Consider the following 25,655-nt stretch of genomic DNA (forward strand, 5'->3'; position numbering starts at 1 on the left):
GCGTTTGCTCGCTTTCATCTGAGACCTCTACAGTAATGTATACTCAGTCAATGGAGCGAAGATCACTCAGACCTGTCTCAAGTGACCTGTCTAGACCTTGTGATGAGAGAGTCTCTTTTCTGGTGGCTATCTCAGGAATCAGTACTACAGGGCAGATGTTTCCTGCGTCCTCCTTGGGATATTATAACTACGGATACGAGTTTGACATGCTGGGTACTGTCTGGGGTCCAGGGAATCTGGCATTCAGAGGAAGTGAGTATACCTATCAACTTTTTATCGGAACCCGCAATTGGCAATGAAGTCTCTAAAATTCTGCAGTGGGCAGAGACTTACCGATGTCAGATTTCAGCCATTCACATTCCAGGCGTAGACATTTGTTAAGCATATTTTCTAAGCAGACAAACGCTGCACTCCTGAGAATGGTCTTCAGCCCAGGAGGTGTTCAACTAAATCACCCGAAGGTGAGGGTGTCTGGCATTGAGACGAGAAGCCATCAGGTCCATCTCCGAACTGCCAAGATACGGATAGAGGTCAAGGGATCCTCAAGTGGCGTTGGTAGACGTGTTAGCAGCTCCTTGGCACTTCAATCTAGTATATCTTTTTACCCAATAGTCCTCCATATTCGAGTCATACTTCAATCCAAACAAGAGGGGATTTTAGCGATCCTGCTATCTCCAGTGTGGCCACACCGGACTTTGTATGAGGATCTAGTGAGAATGTTGTGTCATCTTCTCCTCTGTGGAGGTTACCTCAGAGGTCGGACCTTCTGGCTCAAGGTCCATTCTTTTACCAAATTCTAGACTCTCTGAGGCTGACCACAAATGGTGATTAAACGTTTAGTTTTGTCTCAGAGGATTCGCAGAGACGGTTATTGATATCTTGGTTCAGGCCAGGAAGACAGTCACCAGGCGTATTTATTATAAGGTGTGGTGCACTGTAGTGCACGGGAGTGAGCACAATGCTATGGATATGGCACACATGAACTCACACTGTCTGGGTGTTGTGCACGGGAGTGAGCACAATGCTATCTATGGCACACATGAGCTAGCATTGTCTGGCTTTGAAAAGCTATAAAAATGCACTGACATAAGAAGCGACCTGCAGGGGCCTTAGAAACAGGCAGAGATTTAGATGTTATAAAGCTGGGGAATGGGTAGTAAAGGCGTTATCTATCTTTTTAAACAATTAACAAAATCAAATAGACTGTCCCTTTTTTTTAATCGAGACTGATCTGTCTTTCTGTGCTTTTTCTTCTCTGTAGATCGGAAAACCTCCTATGGATCCTGATGAGCATTTTGCACCTGAAGATCAGCAGCTTCCGGAGCAAGAGCGGGCAAAGAGGTGAGTGACACAATCGCCTTGAACAGCACCAACATTAATGTATTGATCTGTAAAACGAAAGTGTTTGTTTGCAGGTTTGAGCGGGTGTACACACATACACTGTACTATCTAGCGCAAGTCTACAAACACCTGAAGCAGGACGAGAAGGCAGCGCAGTACTGTCACACAACGCTCCAGCGACAACTGGAATACGATGCCTATAACCCAATGGAGTGGGCGATCAATGCTGCTACATTATCGCAATATTATCTGACAAAGGTGACACTTTTATGCTTTATTACCAAATCTTACAGCTTCCAACTCTTATGTTTATCGGAGTATACATTGTCATATTTCTGTTGTCCAAGAGCGGCCCCATAGCATTGGAATGAAGAATATACGAGGGAGGTTCTTTTCCTACTAATGTATTGGTCTGGTTGCTTATCTGAAAGGGATATTAAACTGTTTCTTTATTATCCTAAAGGGATAGAATGGTCAAAATGTAAATGTATATAGGTGCATTTGAACTTTAAATAGAAGAATTTTGTAATATAGTTCCATTAGAAAAAACGCTTCTAGTAAAAGTAATTTAGAGTTTTTCAGCAGCATATGCACATATACTGAGGGCCCGTGCACCAATATTCAAGCTAGTGGTTTGTATTGCGTCTGTGTGTTATACATGCTACTTGTACAGCTGACTCTTTTTTTTTTTTTTAGCAGGCGTGGTGCGTATGTTATCTGTACACAGGTGTGTGACTGTGTATTGTGTGACTGTGTATTGTGTGACTGTGTATTGGTACGTGTGCAAGTAGCACAGCTGTGGATATCTAACTAAATTGTTGCTTATTTTGCAGTTGTTTATACAAAAATATGGTGCATTTTTTGGGTTCAGATCAGGAGTATGTCTAATATGAACTCTTTACCCTTCAAGTGAATAAACACATTCCAGTCTTGCCCCTGATATAAACATCACTATCACATGTATTTGTCACCGGTGACACTTCAGATACAGTGACTGATCCTGTTTCATGTTAAGTTGCCCTGGTCCCCTAGATGTCAGCCTGGTATAATGTGAATACCCCTAGTCACACCCTGGGGATTTGTTTTACAACCATCGATAAAACACAGGGGGGTGTAAGCATCATCCAGTACTAGAGAGAATGGCCATAAACAGTGGCCTTGCTTGCTGCTATCGCACTTGTGTAATCGTCCCTTTTTCCCTACAGCAACTTTACATGGAGGCCAGGCATTGCCTTGCAGCGGCCAGTGTCATATTCAGCAAAGCCGGACAAATTCCATCTGCTGAAGCCGCAAGAGAGAGTAAGTTGCGCTTAGTTAAGCACTGTGTAGACTTTTTTTAGCAAACCTCAGAGTTCTGTTAATTCCATCAGTTATTCAGCCGGTCATGAAAAAGGGAAAACATGGCATAGCTGCCGATTTATTATTGTATCTGATATTATTTGTGATGTGGGAAGGAAATAGGGTCTGGGGAAATAATCGTGTCCTCTGTTTTCTTTATTAGATGAAGCAGAATTAGAACGTTTTGACACCCTCGGACAAAAGAAGGCAGAAATCGCCCGATGTTGGGTGAAATACTGCTTCAATTTAATGCAGGACGCACGCAAGAAGCTGGAGGTAACGCACCTTGGGGTAAATTAGTCAGTAATGTTCCTATGTGCAGACAGCATCTGATGTTATTTACCAGCTACATGACACAAACATCTGAGCTGTGACAGTTGACATTAATTTGGACTCAGTCCACACAATATATTTATAGGAAGATTCTTACTGTCCATAATAATAAAAACAAAAATCCTTAAAATCCCCAGATGTGTTTCCCCTACAACAGCTTGTCACTACATCACTATTATGTTCTCTAAGACACACAGTACAAATAAGTTATAAAATCATTTGTGTACATTGTCCCTTTTTCAGTATAAAATAATTTGCACAAATGTAACTAGACAGAGATGTCCTCATCTGTATTACTGTTTGCATTCATACGACCTGTAGTATGCACAGCACCATCTTAACTCCAGACCACTGATGTGGACTCCATATGCTTTTAGGATTTTTGGAGGTGGGGAGCCTGGTACCATAAGAGGAAACGGGGTGGGATTACTTCAAGATAGAGGTAGCTGCAGCTTGTACTGAGCGATAATATAAACATTTTTAAAGAGAGAGAAAATTCCCTTTGTGGAGCTTTTAACCCTACATTTTCTTTCTGTTACTTCCGCCTTGCACTATGTGCCCTGATATGTATTTGTTTTATTGGGACACATAAACAAGTGGGTTAAGTTGATTTATAAGGTGGTGCGAATCAACCGGCTAGTTTTTATATATATACACACACACACACACACACACACATATATACTATATATACAGTGGATATAAAAAGTCTACACACCCCTGTTAAAATGTCAGGTTTCTGTGATGTAAAAAAATGAGACAAAGATAAATCATTTCAGAACTTTTTCCACCTTTAATGTGACCTATAAACTGTACAACTTAATTGAAAAACAAACTGAAATCTTTTAGGTGAAGGGAAATAAAACTAAAATAATATGGTTGCATAAGTGTGCACACCCTTAAACTAATACTTTGTTGAAGCACCCTTTGATTTTATTACAGCACTCAGTATTTTTGTGTATGAGTCTATCAGCATGGCACATTTTGACTTGGCAAGATTTGCCCACTCTTCTTTGCAAAAACACCCCAAATCTGTCAGATTGCGAGGGCATCTCCTGTGCACAGCCCTCTTCAGATCACCCCACAGATTTTAAATTGGATTCAGGTCTGGGCTCTGGCTGGGCCATCCCAAAACTTTAATCTTCTTCTGGTGAAGCCATTTCTTTGTTGATTTGGATGTATGCTTTGGGTCGCTGTCATGCTGAAAGATGAAGTTCCTCTTCATGTTCAGCTTTCTAGCAGAAGCCTGAAGGTTTTGTGCCAATATTGACTGGTATTTGGAACTGTTAATTATTCCCTCTACCTTGAATAAGGCCCCAAAGCATGATTCTGACACCACCATGTTTCACTGTGGGTATGGTGTTCTTTTGGTTATATGCAGTGTTGTTTTTGCGCCAAACATATCTTTTGGAATTATTGCCAAAAAGTTCAACCTTGGTTTCATCAGACCATAACACCTTTTCTCACATGCTTTTGGGACACTTCAGATGTGTTTTTGCTAAATTTAGCTGGGCTTGGATGTTTTTCTTCTTAAGAAAAGGCTTCCGTCTTGCCATCTACCCCATAGCCCAAACACATGAAGAATACGTGAGATTGTTGTCACATGTACCACACAGCCAGTACTTGCCAGATATTCCTGCAGCTCCTTTAATGTTGCTGTAGGCCTCTTGGTAGCCTCCCAGACCAGTTTTCTTCTCGTCTTTTCATCAATTTTGGACGGACATCCAGTTCTTGGTAATGTCACTGTTGCACCATATTTTCTTCACTTGATGATGACTGTCTTCACTGTGTTCCATGGTATATCTAATGCCTTGCAAATTCTTTTGTACCCTTCTCCTGACTGATCCCTTTTAACAATGAGATCCCTCTGATGCTTTAGAAGCTCTCTGCGAACCATGGCTTTTGTGTAGGAGGCGAATAAGAAAATGTCGGGGAAGACCAACTAGAGCAGCTGAACTTTATTTGGGGTTAATCAGAGGCACTTTAAATGATGACAGGTGTGTACTGACTCCTATTTAACATGATTTTGATTGTGATTGCTTAATTCTGTACACGGCTACATCCCCAGTTATAAGAGGGTGTGCACACTTATGCAAACACATTATTTGTTTTTTTTTTGTTTTCTTCCCTCCACCTTAAAGATTTCAGTTTGTTTTCAATTGAGTTGTACAGTTTATAGGTCACATTAAAGGTGGAAAAAGTTCTGAAATGATTTATCTTTGTCTCATTTTTTTGAGAAACAATACGATAAAAGACAAAATTTTACAGAAAAATACAGGGGGAATTGAGGGCCTTATTCCTGTGAGAATATATATATTGTTTATATTAAATTAAATGGCCAAGAGAATAAGTGGCTGATATATACACATGCATTTAACTGTACAAAATATTTAGGGAAGTATACTACTTCTATGTGGTGCAGAACTAATGATTTACCATAAGCCGAGGGACAGGACACATCATGATACGTTACAGATAGGGAATGAAGCGCTCTTTTGAACATTTTAAATTCTTAAATTTTAATGCGTGTCTGTAGGACACTAAACGGATAGAGTATAAACTCACATCTTACAATAGATGATTTGCATAAACAGTAGTGAAACACAAACCAATATACAAAAACAAATATTAACACACAAAATTAAGCTAGGTCACGTGACTATTATTATTATTATTATTATTATTATTAGGTATTTGTAGAGCGCCAACAGATTCCGCAGTGCTGTGACTAGCAGAGGCCCATATATATCCATACATCGGTAGCAAGTTAATAGTATACAATGAAGCCACTACACCCCAGCTGCACACAGAACCCCCTTGGTAAAGACCAGGGCAGTAAGATTAATAGAGATCTAAGTGGAACATGCTATGCTAAAAGTTATAGACTAATACTAATACAGGATGAAGGCAGAGTGCTCATACATATAGAACGAGAAGCGTAAGAAAAGCTTAGAATACATCAAGCATTAATAAGCAAATACACATGCTGTTAGTTGCAGACAAGGCACAATGAAGTTGTAAGCAAAGTTCTCAACGTAAAAAGGTTACTTTCAAGAAATTAGCAACCCTCCACAGTGCGGGATACGAGAGTCATTGGGTAATCACAATGAGGAGAAAGAGTGCCATACTCGTGATTCAAAGTGCTCAATCCGAGTAGAGACTGCAACACTTATCTGTCTTGACTGTCTGCGGTAGCCAGACAGAATCTCAAGTCATAGATCAGCTCCTCCAGTGACAGACTGGCACTACAAGATTTGGAATCACTGTACCAAGAATCCGGCCCTGATGACGATTACCCTACTAATAACTCTAGTAGTATTTCCTTCTTAATACAGGGAGAGTCCACAGCTGCATTCATTACTTGTGGTAATACAGAACTGGGCCACCAGGAGGAGGCAAAGACACCCCAGCCAAAGGCTCACTACCTCCCCCACTCCCCTCATCCCCCAGTCATTCTTTGCCTTTCGTCACAGGAGGTTGGCAGAGAAGTGTCAGATTTTTCTGAGTAGTTCCTTTATGAGGAGTATCTGCCCTTAGGGGTGGAACTAGAGTTTTAAGCAGTCTTGTCAGCCTCTCAGTGAGAGCATTGATTAAACTTAGTCTGTAGATGCAGGGAGAGTCTTTCTGCGAAACCATCCAGACTCAGATTAACAGCTCCTATAAGCAATCAGCGTTGACAAATTTCGCTGCTTGCTTTCTTCACTCAAGTCCATTCAAGACTAATCAGCAAAAAACTGAAAAAAGTGTACAAATATAGCACTCATAATGTTCAATTGTACTGGATACTGTGTTCAAGGGTAGAAAATGGAAATTAACTTTTACTATATGATCATATATCCCAATGTTAGCACCACCTTAGAATTACTAGACTATTGGTAATAGTTAGCAATCATTGCTGGTCAGAAGGTTTTCAATCCCCAATACCCAAGATGCTTTCAATTGGAAACCATTCCTCTATTCACTCAAGTCCATGTCAGAGGCGCTGCTATCTGTCAAACTTGAAGAACCGTGTTGCTGTTCCACGGATTGGATTCCGGTAAGATTGTTTCATTTTTTTACACACATGTTAACGATAGAAAACGGGGTCACAGTGGGATTATGTTTATGGAATCAAGGGTTAATATCTCCTGAGGGGGATTATTGAACAGTGGGGTCTTTTTAATCATGTTTGTTATGTGATTTTGACTGTGTATGTGTAAGGAGACATTTTAGGCTCTTGGTCTGATACGGAACATACAGGTTATAGATTTGCGCAGCTTTATTAAGCTGGCACGCTTTTCCTTAGCAGGGACGGTCCTGCATGAGGCACCATGTGACTGGGAGTAGTCACGTCTTGTTTTTCAGATTCCTTACCGAGTGACTGCAGAGAAGAGTTTATTTCTCTACCTGTCTGGGTCATAGGAGGTGGTGAGTGCCCCAGCCATTGGGGTTTTTAAGGTGCCAGTTGTTTTTATCCAAAGCTCTTATTTAGAATTATGGAGGTTTATGATATCCTAGAGGATTCCTCTGATACAGATTTTGATACCTGCGTATGTTGTGAGGAGGACTGGGTTGACCAGCCTGCTCAATTATGTTCCGTATGCCGCAATAATTGTTCTCTCCAAACAATGTTGAGATGTTAGAGACCACTGAGCCGTTTACCTCTGAGGATTCCTCGTCCGTGAGGTGCGTTCCCTAGAATCTTATCCTACACATGCAGTTCCCCTAAGTGCCATTACTCCTTCGTCTGAGGGAGACTTATTTCCACCGGAGGTTACTGCTTGTTTTCGCATGGCCATCTCTATGACTTTAGTGAGTTTGCCTCTTCCTCCTACGGGCAAGCAAAGGGTTAATCCGTGCTCTCCTACACATAGGCCGTCGTGTAAATCGACGATTGTGCCAGATTTGGCATCTGGGGGTGCAGTTCCATCTGAGGCTTCAGAGGTAGAGCCTCTGGGGTCGGAATTGCCTGATTTGATTCCTCTGACTTAAGAGGATTTGGTGTTTAGACTTAGTGGCATGCCTGCGTTTACTTCTGAGAGAGATTTTGGTGATGTTAGAGGTTCCCAGTCCTGATCCGTCAGGTGGATCTCAGTCCTCTATCTCAGATAACGATCTTGATTAGACGAGTGGAGAGGGGGATCCTCTCCTTTATCGTCTCTATGTATAAAGTTACAGAATCCTAGTCCCAAGCTCTATGGGGGGGGGGGGATGATTGTGTTATACACAGGCAGGACCTGTTAGTTTTGCACACCCTTTTGAAGTTTTTGGTGCGTTTTAAACGTTTTCATTTCTATTCTGTGTCGGATTGTTTTTGTTTTAAGAGCTCGGGTTCTTGTGGAAACTCTCTCTTGGAGTTCGTCTCTTGGATTGTTCCTGGTTATATCGACTTTGATAGTTGAAATGGATGTCTTCCGATGGAAGCTTCTGGGTCTCTGGTCGTGGTGATTTTTTCCCCTCTATTTTATAGATATGAAAGTTTAAGCCTCAGAGCTTGTTTCTTTGTTTATTTTCAGTTCCTAGCACTGCCGGAGCTTAAGGTCTTTTTTTTTTGTTGTTTTTTTTTTTGTTTATGTTGTTTTATGACAGACGTGTTGTACCCTTGATGACTGGCAGGACCTGTTTTGGGTGTTAGTTCAGTCTGTTCTTCCCTTCTAATATAGAGAAGGAGCTTTCTCTAATTATTCTGGTCCAGGCAGAGCGGGTCCATCTATACCGAAGGACAGGCAGGATCTGTCTTGGGTTCTTCTGTATGGGCACTTGATGCTGAATCGTATGGGTCCTAGAGGCTGGAGTTGAGCTTTTCATTTGTTTTTTTCTGGACTAGGTGACTTGAGTCTTGTCCTGGTACTCTTCACAGTGTCAGACACTGTTGGTGGATGGCCCAATAAGGGAAGGGGTTTTCCCATCTTTTCTGGGTCAGATGATTTTAAGCAGATCTTTGTTCAGAGAGATTAAACGGTTCTCTCTACCTGGAGTTAGGAAGGATATCTTTCCTGTCTAAAGCAGTCCAGTGTAGCCTCGTAGTTTATTGCTGTGACTTTGCATCTTGAAGGTTGATGGTTCAAAACCAGTGGCTGACGCAGGATGTCCATTTAAAACATGCTTGTTTAAACAGGTCTGGTTCTTAGGACCGTAGCGAGGTTCCGGAAGAAAAACGGTCCCTAAGTTTTGGTATCTGGGGTTTAATCTGGCAGTAGCCTATTTCTAGCTGTTGTGGTGGCTCCCAAGTCTTGGCGTTTTTCTGTTGTTGTTTTTTTCCAGCGTCTGCTAGTGGACTTTTTTGGGGATTTGCTTCCTGATAGTTTCATCCTCAGAGGTGGACCTAGACCTGAGTTCTGGTGGTGTCACCAGGTTGGATCCTTTGGATGCAGCTTGGTCTTTCAGACAGGGAGGCTCTTTGCCTTAGAACTTACGAAGCTAGAATTTCTCATCGGGTTCTGCCCTCCAATTCACCTTCAGGCCTTAGTTGGCGCTGTGGGGATTCAGCCCATGCCGAGTCTTTGACATAGCTTTGGGTTTTTGACTCTGTCTCAGAGTTTTTGTGAATTACTGGTTGGGGAATCATTCTCCAGTGTTTGGTCCAGATCTCCCGGTGTTGTGGATTTTTATCCTAGTTTCCACGGGGCAGTTTTGTCTTGGTCTCTTCCCTGTCAGCAGGGAGAGAGTGTTCTCTGGGGTATGTGGATCAGGATTTTCCTTCCAATCATCCTTGGTTTTTTTTTTTCAGTCAAGCATTTTGCTCTGAGGTCTGGTCTTCTGCTTCCATGCCAGTCGGGACCTCTTTGGTAAATGGATTATTTCTGAGTTAGTAAGTTCCTCCTGTGTGGACAAGAGGGTCTCGAATTTGGTGGTGGGTGGAGGCCCATTACGGCTTTTGGCATCCATCCATTCTCTGAGCGTGCTCTTCCGGAACAGATGTTCCTTGCAATCATCCGTTTTTGATCCGATTCCAGAGTTTTTCTAATGTATTTCTGTAGAAAGCAGATCGAGTGTCTCAGCTGAGGTCCGCTGGACTACGTGGACTAAGGGATGAGTTCTCGGCCTAGCAAGCTGTAGGTTTGGAGTTTGAATTCTTCTGTGACAGTTTTCTTAAGAATCTGAGGAGGTTTATTTTAACCTTCTTCTCGGCCATGTCTCTCTCTTTCGAGGATGGCTCAATCCTATGTGGAGTGGGCGTCGGTAAATCTGTTGCTCCTTTTTTGCCCTTGAGTTTATCTCGGTTTAGAGGCTTAGCTGCCATGAAAGTTCCCTTGTTGCAGGGATCTTCCGGGTTAGGGTCTCTTTGCTTCTTGGAATCTTTTTTTTCTTCCGGAGCGAATTGCGAGGGGTTGCTTGGTCCTATCCGAGAGTTTTTTTTTTTTTTTAAGGGTTTCGGTACTTCCTTCAGCTCATACCTGGTTCCTCGTTACCTATTTTAGGTGTGGAGGGCTCCTCTTTTTGTCGGGAGGAGCCAGCTTGTCCTGACTCTCTTCTGGATCCTGGAGTATTCTTCCCCTCTAGATTGAGCTGGAGAAGGGCTTGTCTAGCTAGTTCTTGTTCGAAGGGGCAACCAGCAAAGATAGCCTGTTAAGTTAGCTACCTGACAAGCGGAAGGTTACAGTTGTTTACCAGCTGTAGTTCCTTCTCTCGTATGGAGGTTTCGCAAGCAGTCTTTGCTCTCTGTTTGTGCTCCGGTTCCAGAGGTTCATTGGTCTTCCAGGTATTCAGTTGTTTTGCTAGGTCACTCCCTGTGGCAGGGCCAGCAAGTCAATTCTTTGCTCCTTTTTGGGGTTAGATTTATCCTTCAGGGGTTGCATCGGGTTATCTTTGTAACTGTGCAGTTGGTGGTCTTGAATTCTTATGCAAGGACCTATTTCGTCTGTAGATTTTCTTCTACGTATCATAGTTTGTGTTGCAATTTGCAATACTTTTTTTCCTTTTTGTGGTCTCCCTTCTAATAAGGTTTTTTTCCGAGTTTTTGACTCCTTGTCCAAATGGGAAGAGGTTCTCCCTTTTTTGGGGAATCTTACCCTGAGGTTTCTGTAAGACTTCATTGGAATAGACCGTTTTTTTCCTTTGTTATGTCTGGGGAGGGATGGCTTTTTGGAAGCTGATTGACTTCCCCCTTGTTGGTGAAGGAGTGTTTTTCGCTGGTCCTAGAAGACTGCAGGACACAAGCCTCCTCAGAGGTTTATGGCTCGGTTCGAGTGCAGTGACATCTTTCTGGGTCTCTGACATGTGATCCTATGGTTCTGATTGTTGGGTGGCTGCTTGGTCCTCCTAACATTCTTATTCCTTTTTAATTGTTTTGCTTCTATGAAGGAAGCCTTCTGGAGTTTGGTTTTTCTTGCAGGCTGTGGTGCCTTCAGGTTGGGCCGCCTCTTATTTGTACCCTCCCGTTATCATTCAGTGTCCTCTGTAGCTTGGGTATACCAGCTAATTTCCTTTCCTTCGATACAGGCAGAGTCCACAGCTCCTACCCGTGCTCTCTGATGGGCGGCCCTAAATTTAAGTTGTTTTCTTCTGGCACCTTTTTCACCCTGATATTTCTCCTACTGTTCCTTGTTCCCTTAGCAGAATGACTGAGGTATGAGGGAAGTGGGGGAGGTATTTGAGCATTTGGCTAGGGTGTCTTTGCCTCCTCCTGGTGGCCAAGTTCTGTATATCACAAGTAATAGATGCAGCTGTGGACTCTCCCTGTATTGAAGGAAAGGAAATTATCTGGTAAGTCATAATTTGTTTTTACCAAGAGGTCTACTTTTATGCCCCAGCTATCTACCTGTCCTGCTGTTAACCTTTTTGTGACAATGGTAGAAAAGGATGTTCATAGTTTATCCCACGTAGGCATTTTAAATGACGAGCTGTCCAAGAAAGAAAGAAGAGCTCTAAATGAACTCCTCAATGCCCCTAATGTCGTCATTAAGCCGGCCGATAAGGGAGGAAATGTTGTTCTCTGGGATGAAACTATGTATACTATTTAAGTCAAAATGCAACCCCTTGACAAAATCCAATACAACCCTCTAGGTCGCCCTATCATAGCTGGCATAGGGAGCCTTTCGGAAAACATACTGTAGGTAATTTATGTGGATTATTTTCTACTCCCCTTTCTTACCACTCTCCCATCCTTCGTTTTGGATACTTCTGATCTACTAAGGAAAATAGATGGTATGTCCATCTCCGAAAAAGCTTTCCTAGTATCTTTGGATGTGGGGAGAGTCTTTACTCTTCTATCACTCATGAGATAGGCATAAAAGCTTGTGAAGATTTTTTTTTTTGTCAAGTAGAGGACAGACATTTAATTGACACACAAAATTTGTCATCAAGCTACTTGGTTTCATCCTAGAGAACGTTTTCATGTTTGACGGAAAAATCTTCAAAACAATTAATAGGGACAGCAATGGGGGCAACATGTGCCCCTACCTATGCTTGCCTCCACTTAGGAAAGTGGGGAAATGGACACTGTGTATCAAAATCATCTATTTAATGACAATGTTCACTTCTGGCTCAGATTTGTGGCGATATCCTTCTAATTTGGTAAAGGTAGCCTAGATCTTTTGCATACTTTTGTCCATGAACTCAATAACAATGACTCCAACATACTGTACATTTGACTTTACAATTCAGCCCTTCTGTAATTTCTATTCTAGATGTAATAATAATAAAAGAAAAATGTTCTTGTTACAGAGAACTATAGGAAGAGAACTGTTGCTAAGTCTTTTGATGGCATCAAGCCACCATCCCACTCATGATAAAGGGATTTGCAAAAGGTCAATTCCTACGGCTCCGCCGCAATTGCTCTTCTAAAGAGAGATATGATAAACATGCGCAAGAAATGCAAGAAAGATGTCTGGCTAGAGGATACTCTAAGAAGAAAAACAAATTATTAAGATACAACACTCCAAGGATTACACAATCTGTGCTGAACACTTATAAGGCAAACAGTCCTCCAATCATGTTACCTTAAAAACAGTATAGAACAAAAAATAAGGGAAGCGCTAAAAGGAAGCAGAAAGAGATGATCTATACAAAATGATTCTATGCAAGTCAAAAGTGATATGTATTAAATAAAGTAACAAAATGAAGAGTTAGGCGGGTTATTCCATAACAATGTAATAATAATAAATTAATACTGAAAGTAGAAATAAAAATCTAAAAATACATTGGTATACAACAATACTAAAAATGATGCAGCATCAAATTATTAGAATTACTTACAATTTGATGCCGGCATCATTTTTAGTATTGTTTTTTTAATCTTTTGACTTACATAGTATCATTTTGTATAGGAGATCTTTCTGCTTCCTTTTAGCGCTTCCCTTATTCTTTGTTCTATAGAGGATACTCTAAGCTAGTACTTTCAGAGCTAGGGTTGAAGCTAGAAGAGAGAACAGAGATGACCTCCTGTTTTAAAAAGGAGGTAAAATAAAATCCCCTATTCGACCAATTACCTACTATAATTGTCATTGGTACAGTCTAAATTATATTTAAAAAAAAACAAAACACTGCCTATCCTGACAAGTGATACCAACATAGCAAATGAAGTAGGCGAATACCCTAATTTAACTGCAAAAAGGGCTCCTAACCTATGTAATAAACTAGTCAGAAGTCAGTTTATCCCACTCCCTCTAAAGGCAATTGGTTAAAAAGTCATCTTCCCATAGGTAATTTTCCATGTGGGAAAATTAAGACATTTTTTTATTGCAATACTGAGGGGGTTGTATAACTCCTTGAATGTTCCTGCCCCAGCTATTATGTTGGGAAAACAAAGAGGGTCTTTTAAAAACAGAATTAAGGAACATCTAGACAATGTAAAATACAAGGTACAGACAAGTAGTGTGGCTAGACGCTTCCAAGTGAGACATAAGTGATCCTGAATGCCTTTACAGGCGTAGATAAGGGTCTTCTGCATGGCAGAGAGGCGATCAGGACAGATGCCTTTTGCAAAAAGAAAGCAAATGGATATACACTCTAAGAACGCTGGTACCATTCGGTATGAATGAAAAATTGAATATGGCTAGCTTTATAGGGTAATTACTAATCCCTTTGATTTCTGTCCCTCTGTCTTTTCCCCCCTCCTAGTTTTGCTCGGTTACTCTGAATGTCTAAGTATGAAAAAAAAAAACTTATTGATTGACCTGACATTGTGATAGTTTCTTTAAACTATGAAATGGTTAATTTTTTTCTGATGAGAAACACTGATATATATATACATACACACACACACACACACACACATGTATGTGAAGTAGGGGGGTGGTAAATCGCGCGTAGGCATTGGTCGCTAGTGACACGTGATAACACTCTGCACATCGGATCTTGCTTTTCCTGCACGCCGCTTATGTTTGGCGGAGTTCTTTGGCATACAGGACTTTTGAGGCACTAGAGGAGCTGATCTATGACTTGAGATTCTGTCTTGCTACCGCAGACAGTCAAGACAGATAAGTGTTGCAGTCTCTACTCGGATTGAGCACTTTGAATCACGAGTATGGCACTCTTTCTCCTCATTGTGATTACCCAATGACTCTCGTATCCCGCACTGTGGAGGGTTGCTAATTTCTTGAAAGTAACCTTTTTACGTTGAGAACTTTGCTTACAACTTCATTGTGCCTTGTCTGCAACTAACAGCATGTGTATTTGCTTATTAATGCTTGATGTATTCTAAGCTTTTCTTACGCTTCTCGCTCTATATGTATGAGCACTCTGCCTTCATCCTGTATTAGCCTGAGTCTATAACTTTTAGCATAGCATGTTCCACTTAGATCCCTATTAATCTTACTGCCCTGGTCTTTCCTCCCTGGTCTTTACCAAGGGGGTTCTGTATGCAGCTGGGGTGTAGTGGCTTCATTGTATACTATTAACTCGCTACCGATGTATGGATATATATGGGCCTCTGCTAGTCACGTGACCTAGCTTAATTTCTTTACTAAGATATGGTGAGTCCACGGAATCATCAATTACTAGTGGGAATATCACTACTGGCCATCAGGAGGAGGCAATGAGCAGTAGAGCAAAGCTGCTATATATGTCACTTCCCTTACCCATAATCCCCAGTCATTCTCTTTTGCCTGTGGTGCAGGTGGAGGTAAAGTTTTCGTGTCTGATCTACAATCAAGATTTTTTTTTTATTTTAAAGCAGAGTAGGTTTGCTCTGATCTTTCTAAAGGGTCTAGCCTTAGCCCATGTCAGTCTCTTCAGTAGGGCATTGGTGGCTTTTAAGCAATTGGGAACTTGTGGGGTACAATCCTCAATGCGCTTTCCCAAAACATTTTGCTGCCCTATTTAGATAGCCTTTCCACAGGTCCATGTGAGGGATGGCATCCTCTCAAACCAGGTGAGCTGTCCTGCTGCCGGACAGATAAATGGTAAGGTAAGTGCCAGTTTTATTTTTCTATGTAAGCAGGGAAAATGTGGCACTTATTCAGCTAAAACGCTGCAGGGGGACGTTTTTTATTATTCCTGTCAGGTGCAGGTTTTTATGGCAGTTTTTGCAGGCACTGTTAGTGTGAGGAGTTATTTATTTTATTGATGGCTCAGTGAGGATCCGTTTTTAGTAACAGATTATGTACTTTTATTGGGGGTTTTATTTGTTTTTAAGCCTGTTTTTCAAGAAAGTTTGTTTAAAAAAAAAAACTGGCTTTTTTCTCAGCTGTAGGACCGCCCCTTTTAGGGAGGTTCTGATTCTTTGATGTCGGAGCTTTTTTTGGCGCTTTTCTTCACTTCCTGTAAGAGTGAGGTGCGCAAATTTCAGATGCCTCTGCTGTTTAGAAGGCTTTTTGCTGTTTTTGCTTCTCTGGAATCCGGATTGTGAACGGGATAGTTTATTTCCTCAGTTTGCTGCAGGTTGCAGGACAGGTAGGGCACCTCAGTAATTCTGCTGAGGTGTAGAGTGTTACCCTGGGGTATGTTTTCTTGATTTGGTAAATTTAAGGGGAACATTTATTTAAGAAGGTTTTTTTGGTTCTGTATTATATCCTTTGTTAAAAGATATATATATATATATATATATATATATATATATATATATATATATATATATATATATATATATATATATATATATATTTAAAAAAAAAAGTTAAATTTTTTATTTGCTTCTTTTTTTGGATTATGGCTCAGAAGGCTGTGCAGGATGTTTTCTGTAGCTTATGTTTTGTTGCCCAGGTGGAACCCCCAGTACCTTATTGTTCTTCATGTATTGAAAGAACTTTAGCGTATAGAAATAGACTTTTTGACCCTGAGCCATTATTAGCTAAGGCGGATGCTGTTCAGGAGCCTCCTGTTTCAGATGTGCCGCAGCTTTCTCCTCAAGCGTCCCAATCCTATTCATCTGCACATGCAGTGCCCTGCATTTCCTCTCATGCTCCGTCTGGAGTTACTTTGCAAGATATTGCTGCCCAGGTATCTTCTGCGGTATCTTAGGCGCTGTCTGCTTTTCCCATGCTGCAGGGAAAACGCAAAAGGAATTTTAAAGAAACAGGTTTCTGATCCTGATCCTGAGGTGGCTCATCAAAGTATTTCCTCTCAGAAGTCTGATTCTTGTGCATCTGAGGGTGAAATCTCGGATTCAGGTAGTATAATTCCTTCTACTGATGCTGAAGTTGTGTCCTTCAGATTTAAGCTGGAACACCTCCGCTTGTTACTTAAGGAGGTTTTGGCTACCTTGGATACTACTATCGTTGTTAAGTCTAGTAAGCTGAACAAGTATGTTCCCTCTGCGGTGGAGGTTTTTCCTGTTCCAGACCGTGCTTCTGAGATTATTGCACGTGAGTGGGAGCGACCTGGTATTCCTTTTTCTCCATCTCCTATTTTTAAGAAAATGTTTTCTATAGCTGACTCTATTATGGAGTTGTGGCAAATGGTTCCTAGGGTGGAAGGAGCTATTTCCACTTTTGCTAAGAGGACCACTATTCCCATAGAGGATAGTTCTTTTAAGGGTCCAATGGATAAGAAATTAAGTGTGTATTGCTACTGTTACCTGCGCTGCAGCTTACTGGTTTGATGCTTTGTCTGATTATATTCAGACAGATTCTCCTCCTTGAGGAGATCCAGGACAGTATTAAGGCTCTTAAGGTTAGCCAATTCCTTAATTTCGGATGCTTCCTTACAGGTCATTAAACTGGGAGCAAAAATGTCTGGTTTTGCGGTTCTAGCTCGCAGAGCCCTTTGGTTAAAATTCTGGTCTGCGGATGTTTCTTCTAAATCTAAGTTATTAGCTATTCCCTACAAGGGTCAGACCTTGTTTGGCTGAAATTATTTCAGATATCACAGGAGGAAAGGGGATCTTTTCTTCCTCAGGATAAGAAGAATAAGCAGTTCCTTTCGTAACTTTAGAGGTAAACCCTCTGCTTGCTCTTCCAAGTCTTCCTGGAAGTCTGGTCAGTCTTGGAACAAGGGGAAACAGTCTAAGAAGCCTGTGGCTGACTCCAAGTCAGCATGAAGGGTCGGCCCCCGATCCAGGAACGGATCTAGTAGGGGGCAGACTTTCTCAATTTGCTCAGGCTTGGATACGAGATGTCCCAGACCTGTGGGCCGTGGAAATTGTATCTCAGGGGTACAAGATAGAATTCAAGACTTTTCCTCAGGGAGGTAGGTTTCTTCTCTCAAGATATCTGTAGACCAGATAAAGAGAGAGGCGTTCTTAAATTGTATCAAGTGTCTTTTTTCCCTGGGAATTATAGTTCCAGTTCCTCCGCAGGAACAGGGTCTGGGATTTTATTCAAATCGGTTTGTGGTTTCCGAGAAAGAGGGGACTTTCAGACCTATTTTAGACCTAAAGTGTTGAAACAAGTTCCTCAGTTTACCGTCCTTCAAGATGGAGACTATGCATACCTTCATGTTCCCATTCACCGGGATCATCACAAGTTTCTAAGGTTTGCTTTCTTAGACAATCTTTTCCAGTTTGGCTCTTCCTTTCGGCCTTGCCACAGCTCCCAGAATTTTCTCAAAGGTCCTGGGGGCTCTTTTGACAGTGATCCAGTCTCTGAGCATTGCTGTTGCGCCTTATCTGGACGACATTCTGGTTCAGGCGCCGTCTTTTCAACAAGCAAACTCTCATACGGAGATCTTGTTGTCTTTTTTTCTTCGCTACCACGGAAGGTAAATCTGGGAAAGAGTTCCAGCCACGAGTAGTGTTTTTAGGGCCCATAATAGACTTCCTACTAATGAAGATATTTCTGACCGAGGTCAGAAAAACAACGATCTTCGACTCATGTCTTGTCCTTCAGTCCTCTCCTTGGCCGTTAGTGGCTCTATGTATGGAGGTAATTGGTCTGATGGTAGCTTCCATAAACATAATTCAGTTTGCTCGCTTCCATCTCAGACCTCTGCAGTTATGCATGTTAAGGCAATGGAACGGGGACTATTCGGATCTGTCTCCGCAAATACTTCTGGATCAGGCGACAATAGACACTTCTGTGGTGGTTGTCTCAGGATCACCTCTCCCAGGGAACTTGCTTTAGCAGACCTTCCTGGGTGATCGTGCAAACGGATGCCAGCCTTCTAGGTTAGGGAGCAATTTGGGGGTCAATGAAGACTCAGGGTCTTTGGACTCGGGAGGAGTCAGTTCTCCCTATAAACATTCTAGAACTGAGAGCGATTTTCAATGCTCTACTGGCCTGGCCTCAGCTAGCCTTAGCCCGGTTTATCAGCTTGCAGTCTGACAAGTTAACTTCGGTGGCGTACATCAACCACCAGGGGGGAACTCAAAGTTCCTTGACCATGTCAGAAGTGGCCCGGTTAATCCAGTGGGTGGAGTCTCACAACTGTTGTCTTTCTGCGATCCACATTCCAGGAGTGGACAATTGAGAGGTGGATTTTCTGAGCCGACAGACCTTTCTTTCGGGGGAGTGGGAACTCCATCCAGAAGTATTTTCCAGTTTAATCCTCAATTGGGGGCAGCCAGATCTGGATCTCATGGCTTCTCTGCAGAATGCTAAACTTCTAAAGTATGGCTCGAGGTCAAGGGATCCACAGACTTTCTTAATAGATGCTCTGGTGGTTCCTTGGAATTTCAGTCTGGCATACATATTTCCTTCGTTCGCTCTCCTGCCAAGAGTCATTGCTCTGATCAAGGAGAGGGTGTCAGTGATTCTTATAGCGCCGGCGTGGCCTTGCAGGATCTGGTATGCAGATCTAGTGGAAATGTTGTCTCTACCTCTGTGGAGACTCCCTCTGAGGAAGGACCTTCTACTTCAGGGTCCTTTTTTCTTCATCCAAATCTCGTTTCTCTGAAGCTGACTGCTTGGAGATTGAACGCTTGATTTTATCTAAGCGTGGGTTTTCAGAGTCGGTCATTGAGACCATGATTCAGGCTCGTAAGTCTGTGACAAGAAAGATTTATTATAAGATATGGCGTAAATATCTGTATTGGTGTGAATCCAGAGGCTACTCTTGGAGTAGTCAGAATTCCTAGGATTTTGTCTTTTCTCCTGGAGGGTCTGGAGAAGGGTTTGTCAGCTAGTACTCTGAAAGGTCAGATTTCTGCGTTGTCTATTTTATTGCATAAGCGTTTGGCGGATGCGCCAGACGTGCAATCTTTTTGTCAGGCTTTGGTTAGGATTAGGCCTGTGTTTAAGACTGTTACTCCTCCCTGGAGTCTTAAAGGTACACTATACCCAAACATTTTCTTTCATGATTAAGGTAGAGAATATAATTTTAAACAACATTCCAATTTACTTCTATTACCTAATTTGCTTCATTCTTTAGATATACTTTAATGAAGAAATAGCAATACACACGGTGAACCAATCACAGGAGGCATCTATGTGCAGCTACCAATCAGCAGTTAATAAGCATATCTAGATATGCTTTTCAGCAAAGAATATCAAGAGAATGAAGCAAAATAGATAATAGAAGTAAATTAGAAAGTTGTTTATAATTGTATGCTTTTTCTAAATCGTGAAAGAAAAAATTTGGGTTTCATGTCCCTTTAACCCTTTTCTTAGAGTTTTATTGCGGGCTCTGTTTGAACCTATGCATTTCTTAAGAGATCAAGATGTTATCTTGGAAGGTTTAGTTTCTTGTTGCTGTTTCTTCTGCTCGGAGAGTTTCCGAACTCTCGGCTCTGCAGTTTGATTCTCCTTATATTATTTTTCATTCTGATAAGGTGGTTCTACGTACTAAATTAGGTTTCCTACCTAAGGTTGTTTCAAACAAGAACATTGATCTGGAGATTGTGGTTCCTCCTTTGTGTCCTAATCCTCCTCCTCCTATGGAGCATTTATTGCACAACCTAGATGTTGTGCGTGCATTGAAGTTCTATCTTCAGGCGACTAAGGACTTTCGGCAGTCTTCTACTTTGTTTGTTTTTCTGGAAGCACAAGGGTCAGAAAGCTACGGCTACTTTCTTTTTGGCTAAGGAGTATTATTCGTTTGGCCTATGAGACTGCTGGACAGCAACCTCCTGAGAGAATCATTGCTTATTCTACGAGGGGAGTTTCTTCTTCCTAAGCATTTAAAAATGAAGCTTCTGTGGAACAGATTTGCAAGGCTGCAACTTGGTCCTCTTTGCATACTTTTATCACAGTTTTATAAATTTAATACTTTTGCCTCAGCTGAGGCTTCTTTTGGGAGAAGGGTTCTTCAAGCGGTGGTGCCTTCTGTTTACGTCTGCCTGTCTTGTCCCTCCCTTATCATCTTTGTCCTCTAGCTTGGGTATTGATTCCCACTAGTAATTGATGATTCAGTGGACTCGCCATATCTTAGTAAAGAAAACTTAATTTATGCTTACCTGATACATTTATTTATTTCCATATATGGTGATTCCACGGCCCACCCTTTTATTTAAGACTGTTATTTTTTCTAAAACGTCAGGCACCTCTACACTTTTGTGTTATCTTCTTTTTCCATTTTCCTTTGGCCGATTGACTGGAGGTTATGGGCAAGGGAAGTGACATATATAGCAGCTTTTGCTGTAGTGCTCTTTGCCTCCTCCTGCTGGCCAGGAGTGATATTCCCACTAGTAATTGATGATTCCACGGACTCACCATATCCGGAAATAAATCAAATTTATCAGGTAAGCATAAATTATGTTTTTGTGTGTTTATATTTATTTTTGTATATTATTTTGTGTTTCACTACTTGCACTTTTTTTATGTAAATCATCTATTGTATTATGTGAGTTTATACTCTATCCGTTTAGTGTCTAGACCTACAGACACCCATTAAAATTTAGGAATTTAAATTTTCAAAAGAGTGCTTCATTCCCCATCTGTTTTAAGGAACATTTATCATTATGTATCCTGTCCCTCTTCTTATAGTAAATCTTTGAGATATATATACATACAAAAGTTTAGGCACCCCTGACAATTTCCATTATTTTCATTTATAAATAATTGGGTGTTTGGATCAGCAATTGCATTTTGATCTATCAAATAACTGAAGTACACAGTAATATTTCAGTAGTTAAATGAGGTTTATTGGATTAACAGAAAATGTGCACTATGCATCAAAACTAGACAGGTGCATAAATTTGGGCACCCTTGTCATTTTGTTGATTTGAATACCAGTAACTACCTAGCACTGATTAATTGGAACACACAATTGGTTTGGTGAGCCATTAAGCCTTGAACTTCATAGACAGGTGCATCCAATCATGATAAAAGGTATTTAAGGTGGCCAATTGCAAGTTGGTGTTCTCTTTGACTCTCCTCTGAAGAGTGGCAACATGGGGGCCTCAAATGACCTGAAAACAAAGATTGTTTAACAATATTTAGGTTTAGGGAAAGTCTACAAAAAGAAATTGCAGAGATTTAAGCTGTCAGTGTCCACTGTGAGGAACATAGTGAGGAAAATGAAGACCACAGGCACAGTTATTGTTAAGGCCAAATAAAATATCGGAGAGGCAAAGGATGGTGAGAGAGGTCAAAAACAGACCACCTCCAAAGACCTACAACATCATCTTGCTGCTGATGGTGTCACTGTGCATCGTTCAACAATTCAGCGCACTTTGCACAAGGAGAAGCTGTATGGGAGAGTGATGCGGAAGAAGCCTTTTCTTCTGCACACACGCCACATACAGAGTTGCTTGAGGTATGCAAACGCACATTTGGACAAGCCAGCTTCATTTTGGAAGAAGGTGCTGTGGACTGATGAAACAAAGATTGAGTTATTTTGTCATAACAAGGGGAGTTATGAATGGCGGCAAAAGAACACAGCATTCCAAGACAAACACTTGCTACCCACAGTACAATTTGGTGGATGTTCCATCATGCTGTGGGGCCAGTGCCGGTACTGGGAATCTTTTAAAGCTGAGGGTCCTAAATATTCCACTCAATATCAGCAGATACTTAAAAATAATATTGAGGAATCGGTCACAAAGTTGAAGTTACGCCGGGGCTGGATATTTCAGCAAGACATTTACCCAAAACACTGCTCAAAATCTACTCTGGTATTTATGCAGAGGAACAAGTACAATGTTCTGGAATGGCCATCCCAGTCCCCAGACCTGAATATCATTGAAAATCTGTGGGGTGATTTGAAGCGGGCTGTCCATGCTCAGTAACCATCAAACCTAACTGAACTGGAGATGTTTCTCTTGTTAAGTGTATCCAGTCCACGGATCATCCATTACTTATGGGATATTCTCCTTCCCAACAGGAAGTTGCAAGAGGATCACCCACAGCAGAGCTGCTATATAGCTCCTCCCCTAACTGCCATATCCAGTCATTCTCTTGCAACCCTCAACAAAGATGGAGGTCGTAAGAGGAGAGTGGTGTTTTATACTTAGTTTATTTCTTCAATCAAAAGTTTGTTATTTTTAAATGGTACCGGAGTGTGCTGTTTATCTCAGGCAGTATTTAGAAGAAGAATCTGCCTGCATTTTCTATTATCTTAGCAGAAGTAACTAAGATCCATGGCTGTTCTCACATATTCTGAGGAGTGAGGTAACTTCAGAGAGGGAATGGCGTGCAGGTTTTCCTGCAATAAGGTATGTGCAGTTAATATTTTTCTAGGGATGGAATTTGCTAGAAAATGTTGCTTATACCGGATTAATGTAAGTAAAGCCTTAAATGCAGTGATAGCTACTGGTATCAGGCTTATTAATAGAGATGCATACTCTTATAAAAGTGTAATATAAAACGTTTGCTGGCATGTTAATCGTTTTTATATATGTTTGGTGACCAAACTTATTGGGGCCTAGTTTTTTTCCACATGGCTGGTTTGATTTCTGCCTAGAGACAGTTTCCTGAAGCTTTCCACTGTTGCAATATGAGTGGGAAGGGCCTATTTTAGTGCTTTTCTGTGCAGCTAAAAATACTGACAGAGACATTCAGCTTCCCTCTGCATGATACAGGACATCTCTGAAGGGCTCAAAAGGCTTCAAAGTCGTGTTTGAGGAGGGTAACAATCACAGTAGACTGTGGCAGTTGTTGTGACTGTGTTTAAAAAACGTTTTTGTCATTTATTATTCTGTTTTTGTTATTAAGGGGTTAATCATCCATTTGCAAGTGGGTGCAATGCTCTGCTGACTTGTTACATACACTGTAAAAATTTTGTTAGTGTAACTGCCTTTTTTCACTGTTATTTCAAATTTTGTCAAAATTTGTTTCTCTTAAAGGCACAGTAACGTTTTTTATATTGCTTGTTAACTTGCTTTAAAGTGTTTTCCAAGCTTGCTAGTCTCATTGCTAGTCTGTACAAACATGTCTGAAACAGAGGATACTTGTTCATTATGTTTAAAAGCCATGGTGGAGCCCCATAGGAGAATGTGCACTAAATGTATTGATTTCACCTTAAACAGTAAAGATCAGTCTTTATCTATAAAAGAATTGTCACCAGAGGGGTCTGTCGAGGGGGAAGTTATGCCGACTAACTCTCCCCACGTGTCGGACCCTTCGCCTCCCGCTCAAGGGACGCACGCTAATATGACGCCAAGTACATCAGGGACGCCCATAGCGATTACTTTGCAGGACATGGCTGCAATCATGAATAATACCCTGTCAGAGGTATTATCCAGATTGCCTGAATTGAGAGGCAAGCGCGATAGCTCTGGGGTTAGACGAGATACAGAGCGCGTAGATGCTGTAAGAGCCATGTCTGATACTGCGTCACAATATGCAGAACCTGAGGACGGAGAGCTACAGTCTGTGGGTGACGTCTCTGATTCGGGGAGACCTGATTCAGAGATTTCTAATTTTAAATTTAAGCTCCGTGTATTGCTTGGGGAGGTATTAGCTGCTCTGAATGACTGTGACACAATTGCAGTGCCAGAGAAATTGTGTAGGCTGGATAAATACTATGCAGTGCCGGTGAGTACTGATATTTTTCTAATACCTAAAAGGCTTACAGAAATTATTAGTAAGGAGTGGGATAGGCCCTGTGTGCCCTTTTCCCCACCTCCTATATTTAGAAAAATGTTTCCAATAGATGCCACTACACAGGACTTAGACTAACTCATTTGTTTCTGATGCCATTGTTCATTTGACTAAACTAACGGCTAAGAATTCCGGATTCGCCATCCAGGCGCGTAGGGCGCTATGGCTCAAATCCTGGTCAGCTGATGTGACTTCAAAGTCTAAATTACTCAACATTCCTTTCAAGGGGCAGACCTTATTCTGGCCTGGTTTGAAAGAAATTATTGCTGACATTACTGGAGGTAAGGGTCATACCCTTCCTCAGGACAGGGCCAAATCAAAGGCCAAACAGTCTAATTTTCGTGCCTTTCGAAATTCCAAGGCAGGTGCAGCATCAACTTCCTCTGCTTCAAGACAAGAGGGAACTTTTGCTCAATCTAAGCAGGCCTGGAAACCTAACCAGTCCTGGAACAAAGGCAAGCAGGCCAGAAAGCCTGCTGCTGCCTCTAAGACGGCATGAAGGAACGGCCCCCTATCCGGCGACGGATCTAGTAGGGGGCAGACTTTTTCTCTTCGCCCAGGCGTGGGCAAGAGATGTTCAGGATCCCTGGGCGTTGTAGATCATATCTCAGGGATATCTTCTGGACTTCAAAGCTTCCACTCCACAAGGGAAATTTCATCTTTCAAGGTTATCTGCAAATCAGATAAAGAAAGAGGCATTCCTACGCTGTGTGCAAGACCTCCTAGTAATGGGAGTGATCCATCCAGTTCCGCGGACAGAACAAGGACAGGGTTTTTATTCAAATCTGTTTGTGGTTCCCAAAAAAGAGGGAACCTTCAGACCAATTTTGGATCTAAAGATCTTAAACAAATTCCTCAGAGTTCCATCTTTCAAAATGGATACTATTCGGACCATCCTACCCATGATCCAAGAGGGTCAGTACATGACCACAGTGGACTTAAAGGATGCCTACCTTCACATACCGATTTACAAAGATCATCATCGGTTCCTAAGGTTTGCCTTTCTAGACAGGCATTACCAATTTGTAGCTCTTCCCTTCGGGTTGGCTACAGCCCCGAGAATCTTTACGAAGGTTCTGGGCTCACTTCTGGCGGTTCTAAGATCGCGAGGCATAGCGGTGGCTCCGTATCTAGACGACATCCTGATACAGGCGTCAAGCTTTCAAATTGCCAAGTCTCATACAGAGATAGTTCTGGCATTTCTGAGATTGCACGGGTGGAAAGTGAACGAGGAAAAGAGTTCTCTATCCCCACTCACAAGAGTCTCCTTCTTAGGGACTCTTATAGATTCTGTAGAGATGAAAATTTACCTGACTGAGTCCAGGTTATCAAAGCTTCTAAATGCTTGCCGTATTCTTCATTCCATTC

General features: G+C 41.6%; 1 protein-coding gene across 2 annotated transcripts in view; it reads left to right on the top strand.

The window, feature by feature from the left end:
- KIFBP (kinesin family binding protein) overlaps nucleotides 1-25,655 on the top strand; it is a 111,306-nt gene that overhangs the window by 69,222 nt on the left and 16,429 nt on the right. The window contains exons 4-7 of one of the 2 annotated variants that reach the window (XM_053691870.1): nucleotides 1,262-1,341; nucleotides 1,416-1,599; nucleotides 2,547-2,640; nucleotides 2,843-2,970. In XM_053691870.1, coding sequence (XP_053547845.1) covers nucleotides 1,262-1,341; nucleotides 1,416-1,599; nucleotides 2,547-2,640; nucleotides 2,843-2,970 — 486 coding nt within the window. The remainder of the gene's footprint in view (nucleotides 1-1,261; nucleotides 1,342-1,415; nucleotides 1,600-2,546; nucleotides 2,641-2,842; nucleotides 2,971-25,655) is intronic. The other variant, XM_053691871.1, reaches the window with a different exon arrangement.

Source organism: Bombina bombina, chromosome 9 (genome assembly GCF_027579735.1).
Source record: "Bombina bombina isolate aBomBom1 chromosome 9, aBomBom1.pri, whole genome shotgun sequence".
Lineage (NCBI taxonomy): Eukaryota > Metazoa > Chordata > Amphibia > Anura > Bombinatoridae > Bombina > Bombina bombina.